Genomic DNA, 26,426 nt, shown 5'->3' with positions numbered 1-26,426 from the left:
TGCTTATTGATCCGATTACTTATCGATTCTCATTGGGTGAGGGAATAAAAGATTACAAATGGGTGTGTTTGCATTAGCTGTCTTTTATATTTCCATCTCTGCACAGAAAATGTAACATCTACAGAATTAACAAATAATAACAGATGACACCAAGCACAGTGAGGGGTGGGGAGGCACCATACAGTGAAAGTGAAACTTAAGACGCTTCACTAATTTCTCTTTGTCCCCCGCTGCTGTGTACCTCTTTTTACTTTTCCCTACCTTTGGAAACTTTTATTTGAGGGGGCAGGACATTTGTTGCCCCAACTAGAACTGGGCTCGTTTGATGCCCTGGTGCTCACTCTGCCGCTGGATTCACAAGCGTCGCTACGTAGCGTATCAAACGTCACACGTGACATTCCTGCAAATAAATTACATGCTGTGTGGACAAATGTTTGTGCATATTGGACGTATTCCCCCTTTCGAAGAAATGGAAGCTTTACAAGTGTTCCAAGTGCACTGTAAACCCGGAAGTTGTATTTACTAAAATGCTTTAATTACAATGTGCTTAAATGATTGAAGTTTTTTTTATATTACTATAAAATGTGAAGTATATTCTATTCATTTGTAGACATAGTTGAAAGTACGAAAAAGTTAAGTTGAATGGATTTAAATCACTCAGTTTTAGTGATGACCACACCTTTTTGTCTCCGCATTGCATTGTGGGTATTGGGCATGTTGTTGAAAATATGATATTTTTCTGTGCAGGGGTTCCGCAGGGTTGTGGTGTTAGTGTTAATTTTGACTTAATGTGTATATGGCAATGTTTATTGGCCTTTTTGTGTTTGTTTTTGTATTTTTGTAGAGCTGCACCATGAGAGAGAGCCATGGGTCCAACAATAGCTTTCCTGTTCATCAAACATTATTTTTGTACAACAGAATTGTCAAAGTCTGACCAAACTAAAAGTACTTCCTGTACTGGCAAATGACATGGAACTAACATCCGTCCATGCAACAATATATTAAGTTGAGTAATCATACAAAGTACTTTATATTGCTAAAGATTTTAATTCAAATCAACTTGGAATTGAGTAAAATGAACTGATGTTATTAAGTCTAATGATTATACAAAGCAATTGACATTGCAACAAATTTTAAGTTTATTTAACTTGGCATTTAGTTTGTTGTACTTGAAATAGCAATTCCATTCAAATCAAGCATTTAAGTTTAATACGCACAAGTTTTCATTATTCATTATTTAAATTTTTTAAGGCAACAAGTTACCTGAGATTTTTTAAGTAAACTCAACTATCCGGTCTTACAGTGTGGTGCTGGTGTCGTCTTTTAGCATGAAATATAGCCATACTATGGAGAGTTTGTGCCTCGACGCCATGTTGGCTACGTTCTGAACCAAAACAATGCAGTGTACGTGTGACATCATCACGCATGTGCAACAAAGGCGGAATCGATAAGCAGAATTGTTAAGCAGGCAGGCAAACAATTCCATGGAACTGAGCTAAAACTTGTTAAAATTGAGGATTTGCAGTAAGATCATGTATAAAGGGTTGGCAAAATAAGCAGGAAGCTTCAGCCTACTCCTTTTCAGTCTGACTGTATAAATTAATTATTTAATTAGTGAAGTGTGTCTTATAAATTTTCGTTTCATGGAGTGAAACGAAAAACATTAAAAAAATGTTTTATGAAAGAGAGGGGGGGTTATGATTTAAGGGGAAATTTAAATCTAAAGGTCAGAAGCATGCGTACAATATTGAAAAGCTTCTGTATCACTGTCAGGGGAGTGAAACTGTGGAACAGACTGAGTGCAGAACTAAAGCATATTTCCAGTACGGCTCTGTTTAAAAAGACGCATAAAGAAATTATTTTCCAGAGGGGCATTGATAAATAAACTCCACAAGGTGTTTGTTTGTTTATTTGGATATCAATTTTGCAATGTGTGGGTGAATGTGTTGTAATATGGATGAGTGACTAAATGTACATGTTTCAAAATTGCTGATAAATTTGGGACAGTGTTGTTTTCAGTAAGTATGGAAAGGTTTGAAGGGGTAGGATTAGATAAGTTTATACTTCTTCCTACTCCTTTTCGCTCATGTAAATTTTGAGGCTTAAGACGTTGCAGTTTTAAGTTACTGTTTTGTTTTGTTCTCATTCTCTTGATTCTCATTTATTTGCATTTCTGTTTTTAAATTGTCATTTACATGATCAAAATAAAGAAATCAATCAATCAATCAATCAATCAAAATGATTGTTGGATCTATGGATTGGATGGATCTGTGGACTGTGTGTCCTTCAGGCTGAAATAAAACAATAACAAACAGCTTCTGGGAACCAGTTCTCAAAAAGCAGCGGTTCTCGGTTCCCATCCCTACTCGTTGCATTGGTCTGTACTGGGCTTTTTTACAGCACAGACCAATAAGATAAATCAGATCACAGATATACGGAGCATGCAGTTTGTACGACAGATACTTTACTCATGTTTGTCTGTGCTGATGATTTGTTGCTTGTAACAAAAATATAGACGATCGTATAACTTTAATTCCGACAACAAATCACTGCTCGCTGAGTGGTTCTGGGCTGGATTGTTTCTTGGCTCGGAGCAGTAACTTTGTGAAATCTCAGCTGGTTCTGTGGCAGCCTGCTGAAAACATTTTGCACCGGCTCGAATTACCTGTTACATGTGAAACAAAGTAAGAAAATAAATGAGTTGACTCGCATGATAACTAAAATCGTGCTTCATCCCTCTTTATCTCCCCTTTTCTGTTCATCTCATGCTTCTTAATTAGTGTTTGTTGATTAGGAGAGGGTCTGCAGGTCCAGGTTAAGACTTCAGACCTGGATGGAACAACAAAAAGTCATGCCACGTGTGACCGGTGGTATCGGCTCTGCATTGTTTCTTACAGGTGTGATGTAGAATGGACCTGCAGGACACAATGTTGTGATTGGAGGAGGAAATGGTACTCACACTCCGTTTATTTCTGGCAATATGCAAAATAAAACACAATTAGTCCTGACTGTGATCCACCCCAAACTGTAATGAAACAGACACAGGTTAGCATGCTCTCACACATGCACTTAGTTTACCTATAAAACACATGTACAGTCAGTTATTGCCGATAGTCAATATACTCAGTTACTATGTGGACAATAATATAGATAAAATTAGATGCCAAAAAGGAACATTAAACTACTTAATAATACACGATGACAATGGATAACCTACTTCTTCCTATTACGAGACATTCGAAAAGGGGAAGAGGAAGGGGAGGAGCCTGACTTTATATTGGGGACACATGAAGAAGACCAGGCATAAATCAACGAAGAAGAGGGCGGAGGACCAAACAAAACCCAGGACTACAACAGCTAAAGCAATGCCACATAACCAAGTTAAAAGAGCAATCAAGAATATTTTCAAAAACAACATTATTACCGTATTTTCCGGACTATAGAGCGCACCTGAATATAAGCCGCACCCACCAAATTTTAAAACTAAAAAATATTTGTACCGCACCTGACTATAAGCCACAGGTGTCCACGTTGTAACATGAGATATTTACACAGAAAGATGGTAAACAGACAGATTATTTCAATAATTATTTCCATACCTTAACTGCTTTTTTCCAAACGGTGCCTGTAACACGACAGGAACACGGCTGGTTAAAAAACCAGAAAAGTCATTGATCGGTATCTTCATCTTTCTTTTTTTTTTTTAACTTGTCTTGTCCAGCATCCTAATAGCAGAATGGTAGTCTGGCTGCCTTTTGATACTGAACAAATTTGCTTTGCCAAGGGTAACTTAATAAAGTATATGAAGCTCCCCTTCATATTCTACTGTGTTTATTATGAGTTTTGTTGAACCACATTTCGATGCCAGACCTGACGGGGGGTGGGGGGGTGGGGGGGGTGAAGGGGAGAGAGCAAGAAAGAAGAAGGTGGCGAAGACCCTCACAAGAAAGTATCAACAATACAAACAGTAACAACCATGGTGATAATTATAATGGCAACAATAACTACAACCAGAACTGAGTAAACTGGGCAAAAGAGAAAAAAAAAGAAAAACACAAAACAAATAAACAAAACTACACTAAAAATAAAATAAAATACATAAGACCTATTAATTGACTATAAGAAAAGAAAACATGAACAGAATATCATACACCACGTCCGCCCAAATAATACCAGTAACAAATCTTCATCTTTCTTCTGCGCATTGAAACCACTGCAGTCGTCTTCTTCAGTGTCGGAGTTGAACAGCCACAGAAAGGCTCCGTCACACTCCTTCTTAGTCTCTCTACCGTTGTCGCGCTCAGGGGCACTTCCGTGCTGCAGCTCTATTTCCTTCTTGGACAAACACATTGACTGCTTTTACTTCAAAGCTGCATCATATGCATTTCTTTGTGTGTTTTGCATGATGAGGGTTTGTGCAAAATGACTGTAAAAAGTTAAGCTTAAAACTTCTCCTCTTCGCATCACCTTTTCCACCTGTCTGTCTAGCTTTTGCGCTTCCTGCTAGAGCGCCCCCTGGAGGCCATTAGCCCATAAAAATCTATACATGAGCCATATCCTTGTATAAGCCACAGGGGTCAAAGCGTGGAAAAAAAAGTAGCGGCTTATAGTCCGGAAAGTACGGCATTCAAATCAATGAACTTGGAGTTTGTAAATATCTTGCGCCACAAGGGGGCACAACCCCCCAATTTATCAGGATTTAACATGGCTATAACAACTACGTTATGCACGCATGATCAGAAGGATGAAGAAACTCTAACCTAACCTAACCTAACTTAAATGGCGGTCTGTGATGCCTGAGGGCGGAGCGTCGGCCAAACAGGCTCGGCCCAGTACTGTTATAATTAGGGATACACCGATACCGATATGAGTATCAGTATCGGCTCCGATACTCAGTGTGCGTAAAATGCGTAAAATGCTGCTGCCCGAGTCCTCACTAAGACCAAGAGAGTGGACCACATCAGCCCGGTTCTGAGGTCTCTACACTGGCTCCCTGTCTCTCAGAGAATAGACTTCAAAATTCTCTTACTAGCATATAAAGCAGTGAATGGTTTAGGCCCAAAATACATTAGAGACCTTCTAGTCCAGTATGAACCATCCAGACCACTCAGGTCATCTGGTGCAGGTCTGCTCTGTGTTCCCAAAGTCAGAACTAAACATGGAGAATCAGCGTTCAGTTTCTATGCTCCGTATATCTGGAACAAACTACCAGAAAATATCAGGTCTGCTGAGAGTCTGAGTTCTTTTAAGTCCAGGTTAAAGACTCACCTGTTCACTGCTGGCTTTGACTAAAAGGCTTTTGACTTTTTAAATTTTATATTCTCTTTGAAACTCTGCACTGCAACTTTTACTTTAATATGTGTGTGTTTTTATTTTTATTTTATTTTATTTATTTTATTTTTTTTGATTTTATGTGTTGTTTTCTTACTTGCTGTTTTTAAATCACCTTTTATATGTTTCTTTTATAATGTTTTAAATGTGTTTCTTTTTGTTTCTTTTATTTCAATGTCCTGTGTGAAGCACCTTGAATTGCCTTGTTGCTGAAATGTGCTATACAAATAAACTTGCCTTGCCTTGCGTACTCGTACTTGTAATAGATATCCGATACAAATGCACCTATACCCCTTACGGTCGTGTAACATTCCCAGTTCAGTGCAGCAGGTACGCAGCGGACTAATGTGTGGGGAGTGTGGAGATTTTTCAAAATAAATGACAGTGATAAAAATAACGCTGACTGCAAGTAACGTTACAGACACAGACAGATACAGACTTCGCGTTCTGTCCGTCCTCTGCGTACATTCTACCCGTTTTCCAGGTGCTGGTGGATGCGTATCCAGAATGAGAATACCAGCGGGAGTACGGAGCGGTGCGGACCGCCACCAGTGGAAGTGGAAACGAAACTTATCTCTCATTTCTCTTTTCTCTACCTGCTGAAGCTAAGCTTTTAAACCTTACCAGTGAAAACGCTGCAATATTAGTATCACATTACTGTTGCCTTTGTCGTCTCCATGTTTGTTATTACTGACTTTCTTCTTCTTCTTCTCAAAAAACTTTTACTCTTCTTCATGGTATTTGTCCAGTATCGTTAATTCAGAGTGGATTAATTGAGAAACGCTCACTCCAACACATTAAAAGTCAGTAGCAGCACTTTGTTCCAGTCAGACTAATTACAACGACAATAAAGCACATTTACAAAAGGAACTAAGAACTGGAATGGGATTATTAAGTACTCGTATCAGTACTCGGTATCAGCAAGTACTCAAATGTAAGTACTCGTACTCGGTCTGGAAAAAAGTGGTATCGGTGCATCCCTAGTTATAATGAACGAGCTGACTGGGAATTAAAACTGTACTGAAGCAATGGGATGGTGATTTTAGCAGCAATAACAGTGAGTGAACATTTGGTGGAATTATGGGGGAAATCATGAGAAAACACCTGATACATGCAGAGTCATCAACACTGAGGTGGATCATAAATAAACCTGCTCCCAATTCTAATTTTGATACTAAAACTCATCCAGTCCTACAGTTAAATACCACTTTATCTTTATGGTATGCATCTTACTCTTACAGTATAAAGACATCTGTTACTCCATCTATGTAACCACACGTTCTGTTTGTGTATTTTATCCACACTATTGCACCGTCTGTCAGAATTAACACAGATTAAAGCATTTAATTTGTTTTCTGATTAGTTTTGTATGAGACAATAGGCGCATTCCTCTAGGAGTTTCAGATGTGAAAACATTTACGAAAGCAGCAACATTTGTAAAAGAAAAATGTCATCAATTATTTTTTTTTTTTTTTGTTTTTTTCTTTTTCGAAACAAATTAAAGGGGTGTGTAGATTAAAAAGGTGTGAAGTTCTGCCAAATAATAGATTGTACAGATATGAAGTCAAATTATTCCCAGTGACAGGCCAGGGTATTTATGTGACCACTAGAGGGAGTAGAGAGTGAGTCTTCCAGTCTGACAGAATGTGACCGGGTGGGATGAGAACCAAAAAGAAACAAGTTTTAGAGTCAAAGAAAAAAATTATTAAAAAATAGAATAATTGGAGATGACTAAAAAGAAATTATGCTGAAATAGATGTTTCTTCTACACGGGTGAGTTTGATTCTGAGGCTTATGAAGGTGTAAAATTATTATGGGATGCTATTATCTTTGCTAGGTTGCTGTTTGTTGATCCACGGTTCAGACTGAAGTGTGACAGTGTGATTCAGACAGATATTTAGTTCAAGGAGTCAAATATATACAACAACATGCAGCAGTTGACTAACACCAGGGAGTCTAAGTTCTTATGTCAGAATATGGATAATACAACCATTGGTCTAAGTGTCCAAATATGACATCGATCCAATTCACCATTGGCTTCGGTATCCAAAACACGGTGATGCATGGGTTCAGTCACCGTGTTTGTACTCTTCTCCCACCTTCCCTGTGGTCTGATCTCCCCCAAGGGCAAAAAGCCGCTCTGGCCTCGAACTAGCACCAGGAGACATACAAATAGCAGAGAAATGGTAGACATATCCTGGGTGTTTTCTCATAGGATATGTTATCATGACCCATCCATGACTCCGTGCTCTGAACACCTGGCATTTACAGACAATAGTCTAGTATTATATTTGTCTAACAGCTACTGATAACACAAACTGTACAGGGAACAGAGGTGATTTATGGTTTTACTGTGGCTGTTTTCAGTCTAAAAACAGAGCTAAGCTAACAGAGCTATAATGTAAACTATCAGCTGATGTAGCACAAGAAGATAAGACACAGTGTTATTTTGAGTGACTGTTAAAATAAGTGTCTGATTTTTAGCTTGACAAAGAAAACTTGATAATACCATAATACAGATGTGTGTAAACAATGAGCTTTATGCTTTATTCAGTGACTGATACAGTCTGTGGAAACATAGGGGTGATTCATCTGTGTTTATTTTTTTTTTTAAAAGCAGGACAGTGCACATTAATGAACAGATTTATACATTCCATTTCAGTATACAGGGTGGGGAAGCAAAATTTACAATATTTTGAGGCAGGGATTGAAAGACAGTGTATGACCAATTAGTTTATTGAAAGTCATGAGAATTTATTTGCCACAAGAAAACTGACATAATAGAAAATGTTTTTATTCTATGTGTCCTCCTTCTTTCTCAATAACTGCCTTCACACGCTTCCTGAAACTTGAGCAAGTGTTCCTCAAATATTCGGGTGACAGCTTCTCCCATTCTTCTTTAATAGTATCTTCCAGACTTTCTCGTAATAGTTTTGCTCATAGTCATTCTCTTCTTTCCATTATAAACAGTCTTTATGGACACTCCAACTATTTTTGAAATCTCCTTTGGTGTGACGAGTGCATTCAGCAAATCACACACTCTTTGACGTTTGCTTTCCTGATTACTCATATGGGCAAAAGTTTCTGAAAAGGTATGGATAATAGTGTTAGGTATGATTATGACATCAGTATATGTTTGGTTTCAAAACAATTGACGTAGTGCCTGCTGAGAAAAAAACAACTAAATGTTCATTGTAAATTTTGCTTCCCCACCCTGTACACATGTAAATATGCCAGAGTTAGCGTCAGTGCTAATTTTCATCTTGCAGTCCCCACTTAAATATTTTTATTTTAAGTGTGTTCTGGTATCAGACTGACCCCTGCTGGTCAGAGTTTGGAATGTTAATACTACACCAGCGCGTTGACCCGTGTGGATCCATGGGTTCTAGATGTGGTAGTTTTTATGCTGTTGTGTATTCGTGCGTGCTGTACCGCATTTGTCCAGCAGTCACCGCCAAAGCATTCTGGGTATAGCAATGTGATTGTAAGGCTATTGTATTCCAAAATTACTAATATCTCCCAAAATATTGGTCCTATCAACATGCCATCTTTGCTACCGTGATCCTTGACAAAAGGCCATGAGTATGCCAAACTGCAGCAATCAGCTCTTTCCGGATTGTGTTTGATTCCTGAGACACACACATGCACACAGAGTTCACTTGGCTTTTATAATATAGAGTACCTACAGGGTGGGGAAGCAAAATTTACAATGAACATTTAGTTGTTTTTTCTCAGCAGGCACTACGTCAATTGTTTTGAAACCAAACATATATTGATGTCATAATCATACCTAACACTATTATCCATACCTTTTCAGAAACTTTTGCCCATATGAGTAATCAGGAAAGCAAACGTCAAAGAGTGTGTGATTTGCTGAATGCACTCGTCACACCAAAGGAGATTTCAAAAATAGTTGGAGTGTCCATAAAGACTGTTTATAATGGAAAGAAGAGAATGACTATGAGCAAAACTATTACGAGAAAGTCTGGAAGATACTATTAAAGAAGAATGGGAGAACTTGTCACCCGAATATTTGAGGAACACTTGCACAAGTTTCAGGAAGCGTGTGAAGGCAGTTATTGAGAAAGAAGGAGGACACATAGAATAAAAACATTTTCTATTATGTACATTTTCTTGTGGCAAATAAATTCTCATGACTTTCAATAAACTAATTGGTCATACACTGTCTTTCAATCCCTGCCTCAAAATATTGTAAATTTTGCTTCCCCACCCTATATAATGCACTGAAATGGCTCTAGAAACACTTCTTAAGGTTAAGAAAGATTTATGATACTAATAATCATCCGCTGAGGTGATAATATCCTCCCACTGAAGCAGACTTTGTCAAGATGATGAATTTAAGTCTAAGATTCCCTCTCCTTTTAGCTCTGTTTTGGGCTTCACGAACTCATCAGGACTGATTGAATGTTTTGTTTTGTCCAATCATTATTGGTTTACAAGACTCCATAGGATCAGCTGTAGTTGTCAAACATTATATTTAATTACAGGATTAAAAGTTTGACCAATAAAACAAAGCAAAACACAACAAAAAAAATTTTCTCCAAATTTGGTAAATAAAACGGGCTTCAAAACACACATATTTTTATTTGTCTTATAAACACTATGTCATATGCTGTAAGCCTGAGCAGCATCTTTCAAGAATGATGTCTATATTCCCATGGTGATAGGATTCTTATTTTAAGTCTTATACAGTGTAGGATAGGCTGCGGATAAAGACAGTGATACATTTTCTATTGTTGCATCTGCACTGCAGCATATTGGATTGTAAAAGAATAAAGCAAAAAGTGCTGACTTTCAGATTTAAAACCCTGCTGATAAATGATTTTATTAACAGTGAATCAAATAACTACATGTAATATGGAAAAGGGGACTTCACATAATTAAACCAAGTGAGGATCTGCACTTCAGCTGAGCATTTTAGCATCTTTGATTTAACTCAGATAAGGTTTAGTGGTATTTTTATTGTGTGTTTTCAGCTCCAGGTCTCTCAACAGTTGATTTCAATAACATGTTTAAGAGGCAGGTTTTGTTCCAATTAGTATAAAAACAATACATTCAATACAATATATATGTTCTAAATCAGCATTCCCCTACCTTTTTTTTTTTGCACCACGGACCGGTTTCATTTAAAAAATATTTTCACAGACCGGTATAGCAGTGTTTTTCAGCATTGGGGTCGGGACCCCACGTAGGGTCGCCTGGAATTCAAATGGGATCATCTGAAATTTCTAGTAATTAGTTAAAAAAAACAAAAAAACAAACAAAAAAAAACAATACAAACTTAAAAAAGATATACGGTGAGTTGAGAGAGACAACCCCAATCCATAAAAGACATGACAAACTGTGAAGCTGAAACTGAAGCACTGTGGTACTGTTTATCTTTCAAATGTTCATTGTGGTCGGTTTCAGATGCTGCAGCTCTTTCATAATTCATAGTTTGAGTTCTTGTTTGTTGAGTATTAATTGTCAGCCTTGTAAATCCATGCTGGACTGACTGTACATATCCTGACCAAGGAAAATAAAATATAAAATTCTCCCTTTGTGCAGTAATCTACACCTGGCATTTCTGCCTCCGTCCATAATAATATACATTATATAAACTAAAATTAATATTTATTTGCAACATAGTATAGCAAACTATTACATGATCAAAAACAAATTAATTTTAGAAAAAAAATGTCTCAGTTTTGAATGCCTGGGGTTGTCAGAAATTTGTGATGTTAAAATGGGGTAAGGAGCCAAAAAAGGTTGGGAACCACTGCGGTATAGAAACAATTAAAAACAAAGTGTGTAAAAAGGCAACTCACCATCCCGCTGAAGAACAGGTCTCCATGTGTTGAAGCAGTTTTGAAGGCTTCTTCATAGGCTCATTTGCTAGCCTGTCGCCACATACATATGCAGAGCGGGCTTGGTGCGTGTAACGATAAATCCGTATTTTAAATAGGAATCCTGATATTGTCTATTAAATGCAGGTTTCTTTATCTTGGAAGTCGAAGGCTCCTCTTCTGTCTCCTCATTGGGCCTTTTTCCCTTTCCATGGAAGCTCTCCAAAGACATTTGTTTTTTACTCATTTTTGCCAGCTTGTGGTTTAAAGGTGGGGTAGGAGCTCTTAGAAAAATGGCTAGAGAAAGCTACATTTTGAAAATACACAGTTCAAAAGTCTAAATCCCTTTCTTCAGACATCCCCCCAAAGCCACACCTCCAGAGTACTGGCTTGCACAATGCTTGTTCCTGAGGGTCCACCAGTGCTGCACAGCAACAATTCACCTGGGTCCGGCCCCGGCTCGCAGATCCATGCATACCTCATTCTGTCTCCTCCAACACCCCCGCTCTTACCCCCATTTCATACCTATCTGGCTAATCTTACATTTCCTAGTGATTTATTTAATGACAAATAGGGGTGTAAGAAAATATCAGTTCTGCAATATAATCGCGATATTTCATTTCATGATACTGTATCCATATTAAAAAGTATTGTATATTTTTTAGGTATTTATTCAAATGCTGATATTGTGGAGGTTCATTTTTGCTTTTCTTTTTTGTTTATGTTTTATTTATTATTGTTTAACACTATTTTATTAAATAATGCTTATTTGAAGCTTCCTAAAAGCACTTTTTACTGTCTGAGAGGCAGATGTTAGTTCCTTTGTTGGGGTTACACAAAAATAATGTTATGATGTTAGTTCTGAACTAATAGAAAATGAACATTTGAAAAGGATCTTAAACTGTAATGTCTGTAAAACATAATTTAAGTTTTAACAGAGGAAAATGTTGTGATATAGCATCAAATCCTGTTGTGATCAAATAAAAAATGTGTTTAGTATTTGTGCATATTTTATTTATTTGTGCATATAATTCGGGAGTAATTCAGTTCTTCAAGAAAATAATCATTTAAAAAAAAGAAACAAACAAACAATTGCCTTTTCAACAGTATCATGATATACTGTGATACATCGTATCGTGATCGGAGTATTATGATTTGTATCGTATCACCAGATTCTTGCCAATACACACCCCTAGTCACAAAATAGTTTGCCAGTGAACTTTCCATCCTAATACAGACCTGATCAAAATCTTAAGACCAGTTGAAAAATAGCTAGAATTTACCTTTTGCACATTTGGATCCTAATGAGGTTTTAAGTAGAGCTACAATATACAAAAGCAAGAAGGGGGAGTGAGACAAAAAGCACTTTGAAAAGTAATTTATTGAAGACAACAAGTAAACTGAAATAGGCTGTTTATCAGCTGATCAAAAGTTTAAGACCACAGGCTATGAAAGCTAAAATCTGCTCAAAATTCTGTATAACTAATATAGCCAAGCTCTGGCTTTCTGTACAAGTGCTCCAAACCTCTGAGAATGCACAATCCATGCACGAAGGGGGGTACGCACAGAGAGGGGAGGGGGGAGGGACAAATGGCAGTTGAGTTTGGTAGACATATCACCGTTCATTTCAATTGGCCAGTTAAAATGATTGGATGGTGTTTTTTCAGTCCTGTCTGTTCCACAGGTGACTACATTTTTTAAATGTTTGTGTTAGAGCATTTAATTAATTGGTTGTAATCGGGGCATGAAGGGGATTGTAAGCAATATAGGAAAAAATGCTCCAGGAAAACATCTCGCACCCCACCTTTAATTTTTGTGGTTGAGATGAGTGGTTTTTCAAAATAAAAGCTCTTTCAGATTCCAGTGATTAATACAATATTTTTTTATTCAGCCTTTCTGAGGGCCTGGTACCAAATGACCCAGTCCATGGCCCGGTGGTTGGGGACTTCTGTTCTTTCTCTTTCTTTCTCTTGTTCCCGAAGATCAAGATATTCTGTTAACATAGAAATTAAAATAATGTGCACTGATGTTTTTTGGGGGGGAGATCATACATTTACTTGAGTTTACTTCAGTTTTGGCAATCAGACACAGATCAAATGCACTTTGGTATTGGAATACAGTGATAAGAGAAAAAAAAAAAGATCTGTAACTGAGACATTTCACATGGTCGTCCCTGAGTTAATGAGTTGAAATCAAATGAAATGACATCAATGGGAATTTTATTTGAACAAATTCAAATAATTAATTTTCCAGATCAGTCAGAGATGCTGTGATATTCAGGAAATTAGGAGAAACATAGCCTAAGTCTTCTTTAGGAGACAAAATGGTCCACTATATACAAGAAGTATGTGTGTGTAGATAAGACAAAAATGCAAAAAATCACATAAAACTGTCTTAATACATAGTATGAAGTGAAGTTTTATGAATAATAATGAGACATGGTGACATATTCCTATTGAAGTATTCTTATCTCTTATATTAGCTCTGTTTTGGTCACCACTAACTCCAAATATAGGGCTTTTTAGCTGCTATGTAGACCTTTTCCTTAAGAGACTAGTTTAACGGTCTGCAGGTAAAGTAGACATGTGGATGTTTAAGATATTTTTATTGAAGCAACTATTACAACATTTTTACCTTCTGAAGCACTGGTACTAAAACCATACAATTAGGATACTATTGAAAATAATAATAAAATGCATGAACAACACATTCCACATACATGAACACGTATGCAACTGTGGAAGTCTGTTGTTTTTGTGGCTATTAACCGAAAACTGCAGAAATGTGATCTGTAACACAATGAAACGGCATTAAACGGTCGATCAAATGATTACGTTGTTTACAAAGAAAATATGTACATTTGTGTTTCTTTCATCACACTGCTGCACTTTTTTTTCTGTTTACCTCCATTTTATTGATAATTCAAACAGAATTATGGGAGGTTTCTCATACCGTTCGTAGTGTGGTCCTGAAAAATCTCCATTTTGAGAGTCAAACAGCCCTCCCCCGTAGCCCTTCCCTCCGAGTCATCAAGAATCGGGACACTCCTATCCCTTCACGTGAATGCACAAAATGCAGGGGTAGGGGTAAGAGGTGAAGTGGGATTGGGGCTATATGTAGTCAGCTGATTCATTGTTCAAAATTGGTCATTTATTTGAAATAAAATTGATTGGGGGTTGCTTTAACACTGAAAGTCAGCACTTTTTGCGTCTTTTTTTTAAAATCCAGTGTGCTGCAGTGCAGATGCAACAATAGCAAATGTGTCGCTTTTCCATTGACCTTCAAATTGCACAAATGTAAGTTGCGCATAAAAATTAACCGAATGGAATAACGACAATTTTGCCACAAGTCACACTTTGTGCTGCCAAGAGGTGGTTTTTCGGGCACAGCGTAAATGGTATATCAAAACTGCAATGGAAAGACCTTTTTTTGCAACTGGAGTCAGGTGAATTAAAAAAACAGATGTTGATGGACGTTACAACAAGTGAAGAAGAAGAAGAAGCATGTCGTGGTATGTATGGACACACCAGGAAACCCAATCATTTTTTTATTTAGTACGAGATAGAGGGGTAATATATAATAATAACACTGGGTTACAAAAAAATGTTTTTTGCAAGTTGTCTAGTTTTTTTTCAACTGAATTAGGACCATTTTGCACCGCTAAATCCAAAAATGACATCTGTTTTTCTCAATCTGGTCAGGTTTTTTTGCTAATTTGATTTTGAAAAATTTGATCTTCTCACAAAATTGATTACATTTTTGTGACTTTATCAGTTGATTTTTTATATAGTTCTCACCCAAAATAGGTTTTAAGAGAAAAAAAATCATTTTACCATTGTACCTGTTAGGTACAATGGTGTATTCACCGCAGATGTAGCAGAGTACGTCAGGCTTATTTTTGCAAGATCTTCTAGTCAAAGCCATTTCATTCACCTGTAATATTAAAAAAAAACATTAATCATAAATTGGCAAAAGTCACATCTTCAGAACTCGTTTATTGCAAGAAATATGAAAGAATTTTGTATCATATGATGTGAAAATGCCCATAAATGTAAGCAAAAATGTTAAAAAGCCAATATGTAGCATAGTTCAGAAAGTTGACCTGATTGAGCAAAATTAATGTGATTTTTGGATTCAGCACACCAAAATTAAACTAAATCAGCTCAAAAAACTTAAACAATAAATTTGTTGTTGACCAGTGTAATGAATATATCTGTAAATCAACACCATATTTACATTCGTTGCCATGTTTATGGAATGACCTCTCGTGTCATCTCACAATAATAAACAAATCCTCGCATTTGTGATTTAATGGGATAACCGACAATACGCACTCCTGTTTTTTGACATTAAGTAAATATCGGTAAAGTTTTGCGCAGATGTCCAATGGAAAAGCGACTGCTGTCTTTATCTAAACATATACATACTATAGAGAATCGTCTGGCTGCAGGAACACAGATATTATTCCGTTTGAAAGGTGCCGTTCAGACGTACAGTAGCTGTGTGCCACTGGCTGTACAAGACAAATGGATCATACGTGTGCACGTCTCTGGGAAGGGGAGATTGTATGACTTCGCTTCCTATTACCAGCTGATCATTGACAGTGATGTGTGGTCAGGGCTCTTCTATTCCACCAGTGGGACGGCCGTCTGTGATCTACACCTTCATTCTCATTCGGAGTGACACGGACAATCTCTTCTTCGCCATCCGCCGCTTGTGTAGTCCTTGTGTGTGTTCTCAATCTGTGCTGCAAGCCTATTTGCCTCCAGCCTCACTCACCCAACACCCCCCCGCCCACCCTCCCCTCTCCTGTGAAATAGAGAGGCAGGTGTTGCTTACATCCCGGCCGGCCAAATGCACTGTAAATGGATTTCACATAAACATAAAGCAGAGCAGAAATGATGCCAACTGTGCTCGAGGTGGCGAATTCTAATGTCCTTCCAGCATGTTTTCTGAAGTCAATTCAAAGAAGTGATGAAATTACACCCCACCCCCACCCCCTTACGGTGTGAGTGTGTGTGGGCATCACGCTGTTTTACAAGTTTGCTTTTCCATTACTGAAGGTACATTTCCCCCAGATTGTTCCCTGTGGTCATCATGGAGTCTTCTATTTACCTGCTCTGCACCTTTTAGAGATGGGCTGTCATTCAGGGTGATTGACAGGCAGTCCGTTCAGTTACAGGCCATTTAATCTCGCCCATAGAGCACATTTTCCCAACCTCAGTGAGAACGAAAGGTGCGTATAGAAGTTGGTTTTTAAAACATTTGCTGCTTCCAATGGCTTTAAAACAGCCAGATGCACTTAGAAAGTTGATAGTGTGTGTGTGTCTTTAAGGAATGTTTTCTGGAAATGACTTGAGTTTCTGAGTGTGAGCAGACTGATGAGACACAGCTCTATTTCTATTATACTACTAAAAGTTTGTCGAGTTCACCTCCTCGGCCAACTTTTTGCGGCTGTGTAGTGCAGCTGTTTTCTTCTGGTTCGCCTCTGTAGGATCCAGCTGTCACTTCCAGCAGTTTGGTAAAAATATTGTCCTGTTTCAGACGGCAACGCCTCGATGCACAAAAGTATATGAAGTATAGGAAATGATCTCTGGTTTGAACCACAACAACAACTTTTAGATGGAGTTTGGGAAGTGTTGGTATGATATTGAACTGGTGACATGAATCATGAGCGTCCACCTTCGTATTAGATTAGATTAGTTACAAAATTACAATAAAAAAAAAAGTTAATTACAAAAAATGTTTGTCTTCACTTCAGAGAATGAAGAGCATAGAAGGAGAGGTCATTTCAAACACCAGTGTGCACGGACAACTTTGAAGCAGATGTATCAGTGGTGGGTGTTCAACTCTGGAATTGTCTTTATAATGGTGGTGGTGGTGGTGGAGGCATTTATAAGTTTAGTTTAGTTTAGTTTATTAGGTTGATCCCCATTAGCTGCTGCATAGCCCAGCAGCTACTCTTCCTGGGGTCATCAGCAACACAAAAACAAAGCACCAACAATTTCCCACAACTCACTCAACAAACAGGATGTACATACTTTCAACACAACAACACAAAACCAAAAATCAGCAACAGCACACAATACAAAACAATTACAATAATAATATCAACAACAACAGAAAAAAAAAAAAAATAATAATAATAACAAATAAATAAAAAACAGCTCCACAACAAACAGAAAAACAAACCGTCTAGATGATGTCATTATAAGATGTACAATAGTTCAGACAGTTATTCTTGGGTAAATATAAACATTCTCAACCTTTTAGAAAAAGTAACTGCTTGAATTTCTGAAATTAAAAATTGTGGCAATGTATTCCATGCCACCTTTGCCCTGTATTGCACACTACCCTGTATTTGATTCGTCCTACAAGCAGGCAACAGGAAACGTCTGTCCTCTGACTGACGTGTGGAATGTTGATGGATGTCACTGAAAAAAGTCAGTTTACTGTAAAGAAGTTCAGGTGTTTTTGTAATTATGATGTCTGTCTGTATGTCAGTCTGGGTAATAATGAATTTGCGGGGTGGGGGGTGGGGTTGGGGCTGGGCAGTGCGGGGCCTGGGGGGAGCGGTGCCGGCCTCTCCCAACCCTCGGCCCCCTGGTGGTATGGCCGCGGTCTTTGACGAGGGCAGTGTGAGGTGGCTGGGTTGAAGGCATCCACCCCTATCTCTTGTATAGTAAATTAAAAATGGTCACTCCACAGTGGACAGACTGTCTCCTAAAAGGTCTGAGAGTGGTCCAACTGCAGAGTGGACTAGGTCTACATTCAACAACAAAATAAAACAAAAAAAACCAACACAAAAAAAAGGAGAAGAGAAAAATAAAAAAAAAAGTGGAAAAACAAAGGGGGGGGGGGTACCCTTCGACTGGCCATGGCTGGTCTCGTCCTTGGGCTGTGGTTGTGCTGCTAGGGGTTGTGTGGGGGGTTGATGGTGTCCTCCCCTCTTTAGGCTCTGTGTGCTGGGCTCCACCCCACCCCCCCATAGCCATATTAATTTAAATTGATTCATATAAACTCAAAACAGATAGTAACTGATACAAATACATTGTTACAAATATTAAATTATTTAACTGGTAGTATTGTGACTGCCTCCGCCGCTACCGCTGCCACAATAACTCTAGCAAATTAGGCTACTGGTATTATTAAATATTTTTGTTTTATTACAACAATTATTATTTTCCCCCTCACTCCCCCCTCTCTCTTTCTCACTTTCATTCACACCCCCCTCTTCCCCTTTTCCCTATCACCCCTAACCAAGCTATATGGTTTAGTTGCTATTTACATTTATGATCTTTTTCTTTGTAATATGACGTTGTTGTTGTTTGTCAATACTCTGTCATTGTTGTTGTTTTTGGTTTGTTTGTTTATTTGTTTGAGTTTCCCTTTGTTTATGTGTTGTTGTTGTTTTTCTGCCCACATTGTCTTGTTAACTATCACTAATATATAAAAAAAAAAAAAAAAAAAAAAAAAAGATGTGTATATCAGTGGTGGGTGTTAAACTCTGGAATTCTCTTTATAATGAGCTGAAGGACTGTAAAAACACATTCCAACTGAAAAAGTGTATAAAGAAAAACAATGAGATTATACGAACAGTTCTAAGTTTTGACATTTTGCTTCATATTTGTATTGCATCTTGTGACAAATTTATTTACTTATTTTGGTCTGGTATAATGCTTTTGCATCCTTTTGTCAGGTATATATTTACCTACGTTTTGTACTTCCTGGACATGTAGTTTTGCACTTGGTTTTGAATTCATTTTGTATTATCTTTGGATGTATTTAGTTTGGTTTGTCTGATTTTATACAGTATGATTTTATAGCCAGTTGTGTATGGCTAACCATTAAGACTATTATTATGTAGAAGGGGGTAGGAAATATAAGATTTTCTTCATCCTGCTCCTTTTCGAGCATGGGTGTGTACATGTTTGTTCACTTGATGATTATTGCATGTTTGCTGATGAAATGCACAACCATGAATGAAATAAATGAAAAATTAAATTAAATTAGATTAGATTAGATTAGATTAGATTAGATTAGATTAGATTAGATTAGATTAGATTAGATTAGATTAGATTAGATTAGAACAGGGTTCTGCAACCTTTGGCTCTGGGGCTACATATGGCTCTTGAGCATCTCTCTATGGCTCCTCTGGTCAAAAACATAAGGAATATTTTGAAATGAACTGAATGAGTCATTACTTTTTAACATTGTTATAGGCCTAAATCTATTCTATCTGCAAAAATGTGCAGGCTTTACACAGAATGAAATCATTTTTTGACAGCATAAAAACGAAAATGGATTATTTTCTTGCCAAATTCAATACAAGATGCTCAATTTACATTTGTTCGTAGTTTGTAAATAAGCCACTATACATGAAAGTTGCACTTTTTCCCCATTACACAACATAATTATGCTTTAGAAATAGTGTCCATCATTAAAAATATTGTACAAATCTTGAGTGTTTTCTTTCTTGTAGTTGTATAATTTCATAAATGCACCAGCCATTGCAGTATTGTAATGGAAATACAAAGTTAAATAGCAAACTAATCACAAATAGCTACAACAGAGCAGTCACCTCATGGTAAAATGTAGATGGGTTTAAAAAAAAATTGTTATGGCTCCAGTCAGATTTCTCTCTTTTTTTCCCAGACAAAAATTGCTCTTTACGTTGTAAAGGTTGCCGACCCCTGGATTAGAACATTGATTCATCAGTAAAACCCGTGGAGTGTGATATATGACAGTGGATGGACACACTTGGTTTATGTTCACTTATTGATATCTTTGCTGAAAATGAGACTTTTTCTTCAGTTTTCTCTGTTTTGATATAATAACCTTTGAACTTACTTGAGTTTTCATGGACATCTACATTAAATGTAGGAAATTAAATATTGGAAAATACATAATTTACAGTGAAAAATACTAAATACAGAGGATCTTCTTCCCTTTTTGATATAATAACCTTCAACTTTAAGCTGAGCTTTTATGAACCTCTACATGGAGAGGAGAGTAAATTACATATACAAAAATACCTGATTTTCTCTTAAAGATGGAAACTACAAAGAATAATATTACAATAAATGGTCAAAGATTACTTAAGAAGGGTTAAATAGAGGGAAAATTCATTTGGTAATTGACACAGAAGTACCACGGGGTTAAAAAGGTCATAATGGAGAGACATGAAATCAAGGCTTTGCTGTTAAGAGAGAATAATTATAATTTCAGAGGTTCTTATGTTTTTGAATGTACAAAAGTGAGGACAAGTGTGAAGTCTAGATGTGTTTGGGTTGTGGGTGTGAAATTATGGGATGGACTTGATGAATTTAAGTTGTTCACTTCTCTGACAAAGCTTAAAAAAAAAAAAACCTTAAGTATAAAATCATTCAGGAATTTTAAATTGAGACTGTAAATATGTTTTTGTTGTTGTTGATTGTTTTGTTATAATGAGAATACTTGGTACTGCACATATTTGTTTTAATGTAAGCAGTGGATCAGGTGGAAAGGATCGGTAAAAATAAGGTTTTGCTTCTAGCCTTCTAGTTTTTATATTTATTATAATTATCGTCCTATGTGCAATGATTAATGTAGATTAAGATTAAGATCCTTTATTGTCAGTACATTTGACCACACACTGAAATTCAACCTCTGCTTTTAACCCATCTCTAGAACATGCAGGAACACTGCAAACTAGGAGCAGCGGGCTTGCCATAGCAGGCGCCCGATGAGCAAATGGGGCGTTAAGTGCCTTGCTCAAGGGCACACCAGCCAACAACTTTTTCTGCCAATCCATGGAATCCAACCAGCAACCCTTTGGTCACAAGCTGACTCTCCTGCCCTGTAGGCCATGGCTGCCCCAATTGTACAAGCCAAAATAAACAATTCATTCAATTAATTCAAAGGGAATTTGACCGCTGACCTTTGTCCGCCATCTTTGAGCCAACGTTGAATAAATTTCGCCCATGTTTGTTTCTTTAATGTACACGGTGTCAACTGATGGGATGGTTCTGCGTGTATCTGAACCACCAGCCTGGTCCAACCAAAACTGAGGAAAGTTGGGTTGGTTCCACATTCTCACGCAGAACAAAAAGTCCATGTGTTCTTAAATTTGTTCCTGTTTATGTCAAATAGGCATTGCTGATCAGGCAAATTCACATTTATTTTGCTTCACAGGCTTTTTTTTTAGGTCAACAGTGCATCAGAGTTATTGTTCGGGTGAAGTGGAATGAGTGAACGCCGTATGCACGCGCAAGATAAACACAAGAAAATCACTTCCATTGTCCTGGACTAAAGCTCCACATGCCACTTTAATTAGTCTGGAGAGATTTCCCTCCTTTTCTGCCACAGGGAATCTGGCAGTAGTTTTCCATATGTCACTTTGTGTCCATCCAGGTCCATGTTTTCTATTTTTAAAGCGAAAGTGACGGCGGACGAATACCAAAACACCCTTTTCCTCCTTGTTTTGTCACTTTGATATGAAAACTCTCCACTTGGGGAAATGTATTATGTATTTATAAAGTTTTGTTGCCTCTCTCTTCTGTGTCCCCAGGGAATTATCCAGGATGTGAAGCTAATTTTCGCTCCCAACGGCTACATCACACAGTGTCCTAACCTCAATCGCAGTAAGTATCACAGTCTCTGTCGGCGTTCGTACAGTATTTCTGAGCGCCGTTCGATGAAACAGACTGTAATGAGCTTCTTGTTAGTGGCGCTGACCTCTCCCCTGTGATCACAGACGTGGGTTCTCTTCTTCCTGTGCTCTCAGTAATCTTCATTTTGCTGTAATATCAGATTCAGTCCCCACCCCCCCACACCCTCCCATCCCGTCCCCTCCCCTCGCTGCTTCTCCATCTGTTTACTGTCAAACAGATTAAGATACAAGGCCAGTGCCGGGCCACTGTCTCTGTCACTGATCAATAAGGCATTTAATCACACCTCGTCTCTTTCTCATTGATACTAACGTCGACCACGAGCTGAGACAAAGAGTAAACAGATGTGTGCGGTCACCCTTTTGTTGGCTGCCATGAATCAGACCCACTCTTTTATCTAAAGTTTTCTTTCCTGTTCTTCCCTCTCCACTCTCTCCTTTGTTTTCCCTCTTTGAGCATGCCCAACCTGCAGCGACTTCCTCAGCCTGGTGCAAGGCATCATGGACCTGCAGGAGCTACTGGCCAAGATGACACTGAAGGTAGGAACAGAAATGACCATCAGTAGTGGCTTTTCCATTGGACATCTGCACAAAACTTTACCGATATTTACTAAATGTAAAAAAAACAGAAGTGGGTAATGTCATTTTTTTCTCCATTAAATCAAAAATGCGATGATTTGTTTATTTATTATCGCGAGATGACATGAGAAGTCATTCCATAAACATGGCAACGAATGTAAATATGGTGCTGATTTACAGATATATTCATTATTATTATATATTACCCCTCTATCTGGTACTAAATTAAAAAATGATTGGGTTTCCTGGTGTGTCCACACATACCGCGACATGTTTCTTCTTCTTTTTCTTCTTCGCTTGTTGGAACGTACGTCAACATCCAGTTTCTTAATTCACCTGACTCTAGTTGCGAAAAAAGGTCTTTCCATAGCAGTTTTGCGTGATATACCATTTGCTCTATGCCCGAAAAACCACCTCTTGCCAACTCAAAAACTTTTAATCGAAAAATGAGACTTTTAGCAAAATTGTCGTCTTTCTGTTAGGTAAATTTTCATGTGCAAGTTATATTTGGGCAATTTGAGGGTCAATGAAAAAGCGAACTAGTGATGTTTTATATATATATGGAGGGGATGGGGGGGATCAACCCTCCCTCTGGTTTTGACATCTCAACTTCTGCTCAATGAATTTCATCCTGGGGCGGGGTGGGAGGGGTGGACAACCAACCAATAAATAACAGGCAGGTTGTGACAGTTTTCTTCCACCTATATCCTATATCACTGGCAGTAATGTTCACCTGAACCGAACTGTCGGCAGTCTAAGAATTTGTGAACACCCCCATGCACCTGGGCAGCGTAAAGGGGGCGTACGAGGGCTGTTCAATAAGTTCATGGCCTCACCCAGAAATACTGGTTGTTATAATACAGGATGTTACATTCTTTCGTGATGGGATAGTGATGCTTGAACATCGATGGACCAAGTGCATCGCTGTAAATGGAGATTATGTTGAAAAATAAAATATAAATTATCAGTCTGTGTTGTTCTGTTCTGGGTGAGGCCATGAACTTATTGAACGGCCCTCGTACATGTGACAAATTCATGGGGCCCAGCATTTGTGTGTGTGTGGGGGGGGCATAGAGCAGTGGAGAGAGTCCAGTGGATACAGGTTAGAAGTTGTGAAACCAACCAACCAATGTAAATAACAGCAGGTTGTGACAGTTTTCTTCCACCTATATCCTACATTACTGGCACTAACGTTCACCTGAACCGAACTGTCGGCAATCTCAGAATTTGTGAACGTCCCCATGAACTGGGGGACCCTAAAGGGGGGGGTGTAAATGTGACAAATTCCTGGGGCGAAGCATTTGTGTGTCCAGTGGATAGAGGTTGTGAAAATTTCGTTTAAGATTTTGTTTAAGATCCGCTGTATAAGCGCTGAGGAATAGAACCTGGGAGTTGGACGTTGAAAGTATGTGAAGATTCACTTTCGTTTCACACCAGTGTTAGTTATGTTAGTTATGGACCACACCCCACGTATATAACTGCTGCCCCCCTCCCTGATGGATGGATGGATGGATGGATGGATGGATGGATGGATGGATGGATGGATGGATGGATGGATGGATAGATAGATAGATAGATAGATAGATAGATAGATAGATAGATAGATAGATAGATAGATAGATAGATAGATAGATAGATAGATAGATAGATAACCAGGGATACAGTAGTGGAAAAAAGGGATTGGACACCCTAAAAATCTTTCTATAAAATCTTTTCAGAAAAATCTTTGTTGTGATTCGAAAGGTCTGGCAGCATCAGACAGACAGACAAATGCAAAAAGATTTATTTATTTGTTTACTGTTAACAAGAAAAAAATAAAATAAAATAGTTCTTCAACATATCTTTTCCTGGATGTGTTTCAATATCTGCTGAAACATCCAGTGTTGACCTTGATGGGACTGAGCATGTGCAGAAGGGAGCGTGTATGTCTGGAGATGGAACGACACTTCACAGTTAACCCCAATTAACAATGACATCTATATTATATTAATCATGACGTTATGTGTGAATAAACACAGACTCAAACATATATATTTATGCAGAGAAAAAACAACTTTAATTGGGCATAAATACATATGTGACACTGCCATTGGTGAAAGGACATCTGATATGATGATACTGCTGTCTTGTCAATATATGGGTGTATCTGCAGCTTTAATAAGTTCAACCTCTTAAGGAAAAATCAGTTGAACGGTTTACAGAATCACTCATATCTTATGCAATGAAATGTAATCATGTATCATTTCACAGGCACTCAGTGGCTTTTCAAGGCTGTAAGTAATGTTAATGTTGGCGTAGAAAATGATGTGGTTTGGTTTGTTTAAAGCTGTTCAGTGGAAACATTGGGTCTAATGCAGTGGTTCCCAACCTTTTTTGGCTCATGACTCCATTTTAACATCACAAATTTCTGGCGACCCCAGACATTCCAAGTGGAGACTTTTTTTTTTTTTTTTGGCTGAAATTTGTTTTTAATCATGTAATAGTTTGCTATTGTTTGTTATAAATAAATGTTCATGTTAGATGACATTTAGTCTATATAATGTATATTATTATGGATGGAGGCAGAAAAGCCATGTGTAGATTACTGCACGAGAGTTTTATTTTCCTTGGTCAGGATATGTACAGTGAGTCCAGCTTGGATTTCCAAGGCTGACAATTAATACTGAACAAACAAGAACTCAAACTATGAATTATGAAAGAGCTGCAGCATCTGAAACTGACCACAATGAACATTTGACAGATAAACAGTACCACAGTGCTTCAGTTTCAGCTTCACAGTTTGTCATGTCTTTTATGTATTGGGATTGTCTCTCTCAACTCACCTTATATTTTTTTAGTAGTACGTTTTTGTTTTTTTTGTTGTTTGTTTGTTTTTTTATCAATAACTTAGAAATTTCAGGTGACTCCATTTGAATTCCAGGCGACCCCATATGGGTCCAGACTCCAAGGCTGAAAAACACTGGTCTAATGTATTAACACAAGTCCAATTATATTATATCCAAGTATATCCAATGTTTCTAATGGTGTTCACAGTCAGAGAAATTCACTTTTGATACAGAAATGCTATGTATATATGTTGAAAATAGAAAAAAGCAAAACTGAAATAGGTGGCTTTTACCTTTAGAAAACAAATGGAATCCACAGAATTCACAACATAAGCTCATAAATCAAAATTAGAGTCAAACTTTGTGTTAACAGAATGTGTTTCATCATCTGCATTCAGCGCTCATTATGCTGATAATAAAGTGAGTGACATTATAAATAGGTGCTGCTGGTTTTGATTAAAATGTGCAGACAAACCTAAGGGGGTTTAGATTGTACATGTTTAATTTCTGATGGTTTCCTGTTCCCTTGTGGAAAAGCTTTGGGTTTCACTCTCTTTTTGTCATCAGTGTAAATATATTCGTATTCAACAGACTTCAGCTCTTCATGCATGTCTACCAACAGAAGCTGATCCGATAGGAAACCTTGTTTTTGTTGTCTTTTCTTTGTTGCTTTTTAACTGAACACTATGTGGCCCATTGAGATTGAATCCATGACCTACATTTGAGTCGCAATCCACCAGTGAAGAACATGATATTAGCCTCTGAAATACTTGTGGAAAGGTTTTATTTTTACTTCTCAGCTTTGGCATTAGAGTGGAGGTTGTTTTTTTAATAGACTACTTCAGTTAGTTTATGAACACACATTTTATTTTATTTTGCAAATATTCACTTGTTGGATTTGTAGTAGTTTGAATGTGACTGATTATACTGTAAAATCCCATTTATACAAAGGTGTATATTTATTTAATGTCTGTTCACCATTAATTATTCTTGGTAATAAATTGAAGTAAAATCAGTCCTAAACACTATATGGACAAAAGTATTTTGACACGTTGAAATCAGGTTTTGGGTTTGGGGTTTTTAAATGTTCTACCTCTAAACTTCTAAAATATTTTTCATGCTTTGACTATAAAAAATTTTCTACCACAACTAACCATCTACTTTTGTCACATCTCACTAAGGAAGAGAAATCTCCCA

General features: G+C 37.6%; 1 protein-coding gene across 1 annotated transcript in view; it reads left to right on the top strand.

Moving 5' to 3' along the window:
• Nucleotides 1-26,426, top strand: part of LOC115414140 (protein kinase C-binding protein NELL1-like) — an 806,279-nt gene that overhangs the window by 237,021 nt on the left and 542,832 nt on the right. Inside the window, exons 6-7 of the mRNA XM_030127358.1 lie at nucleotides 21,727-21,799; nucleotides 22,283-22,365. Of these exons, the coding sequence (XP_029983218.1) occupies nucleotides 21,727-21,799; nucleotides 22,283-22,365 (156 nt within the window). The remainder of the gene's footprint in view (nucleotides 1-21,726; nucleotides 21,800-22,282; nucleotides 22,366-26,426) is intronic.

The sequence above is a fragment of the Sphaeramia orbicularis genome, chromosome 3 (genome assembly GCF_902148855.1).
Source record: "Sphaeramia orbicularis chromosome 3, fSphaOr1.1, whole genome shotgun sequence".
NCBI lineage: Eukaryota > Metazoa > Chordata > Actinopteri > Kurtiformes > Apogonidae > Sphaeramia > Sphaeramia orbicularis.
This window is presented reverse-complemented; position numbering and strand designations above follow the sequence as displayed.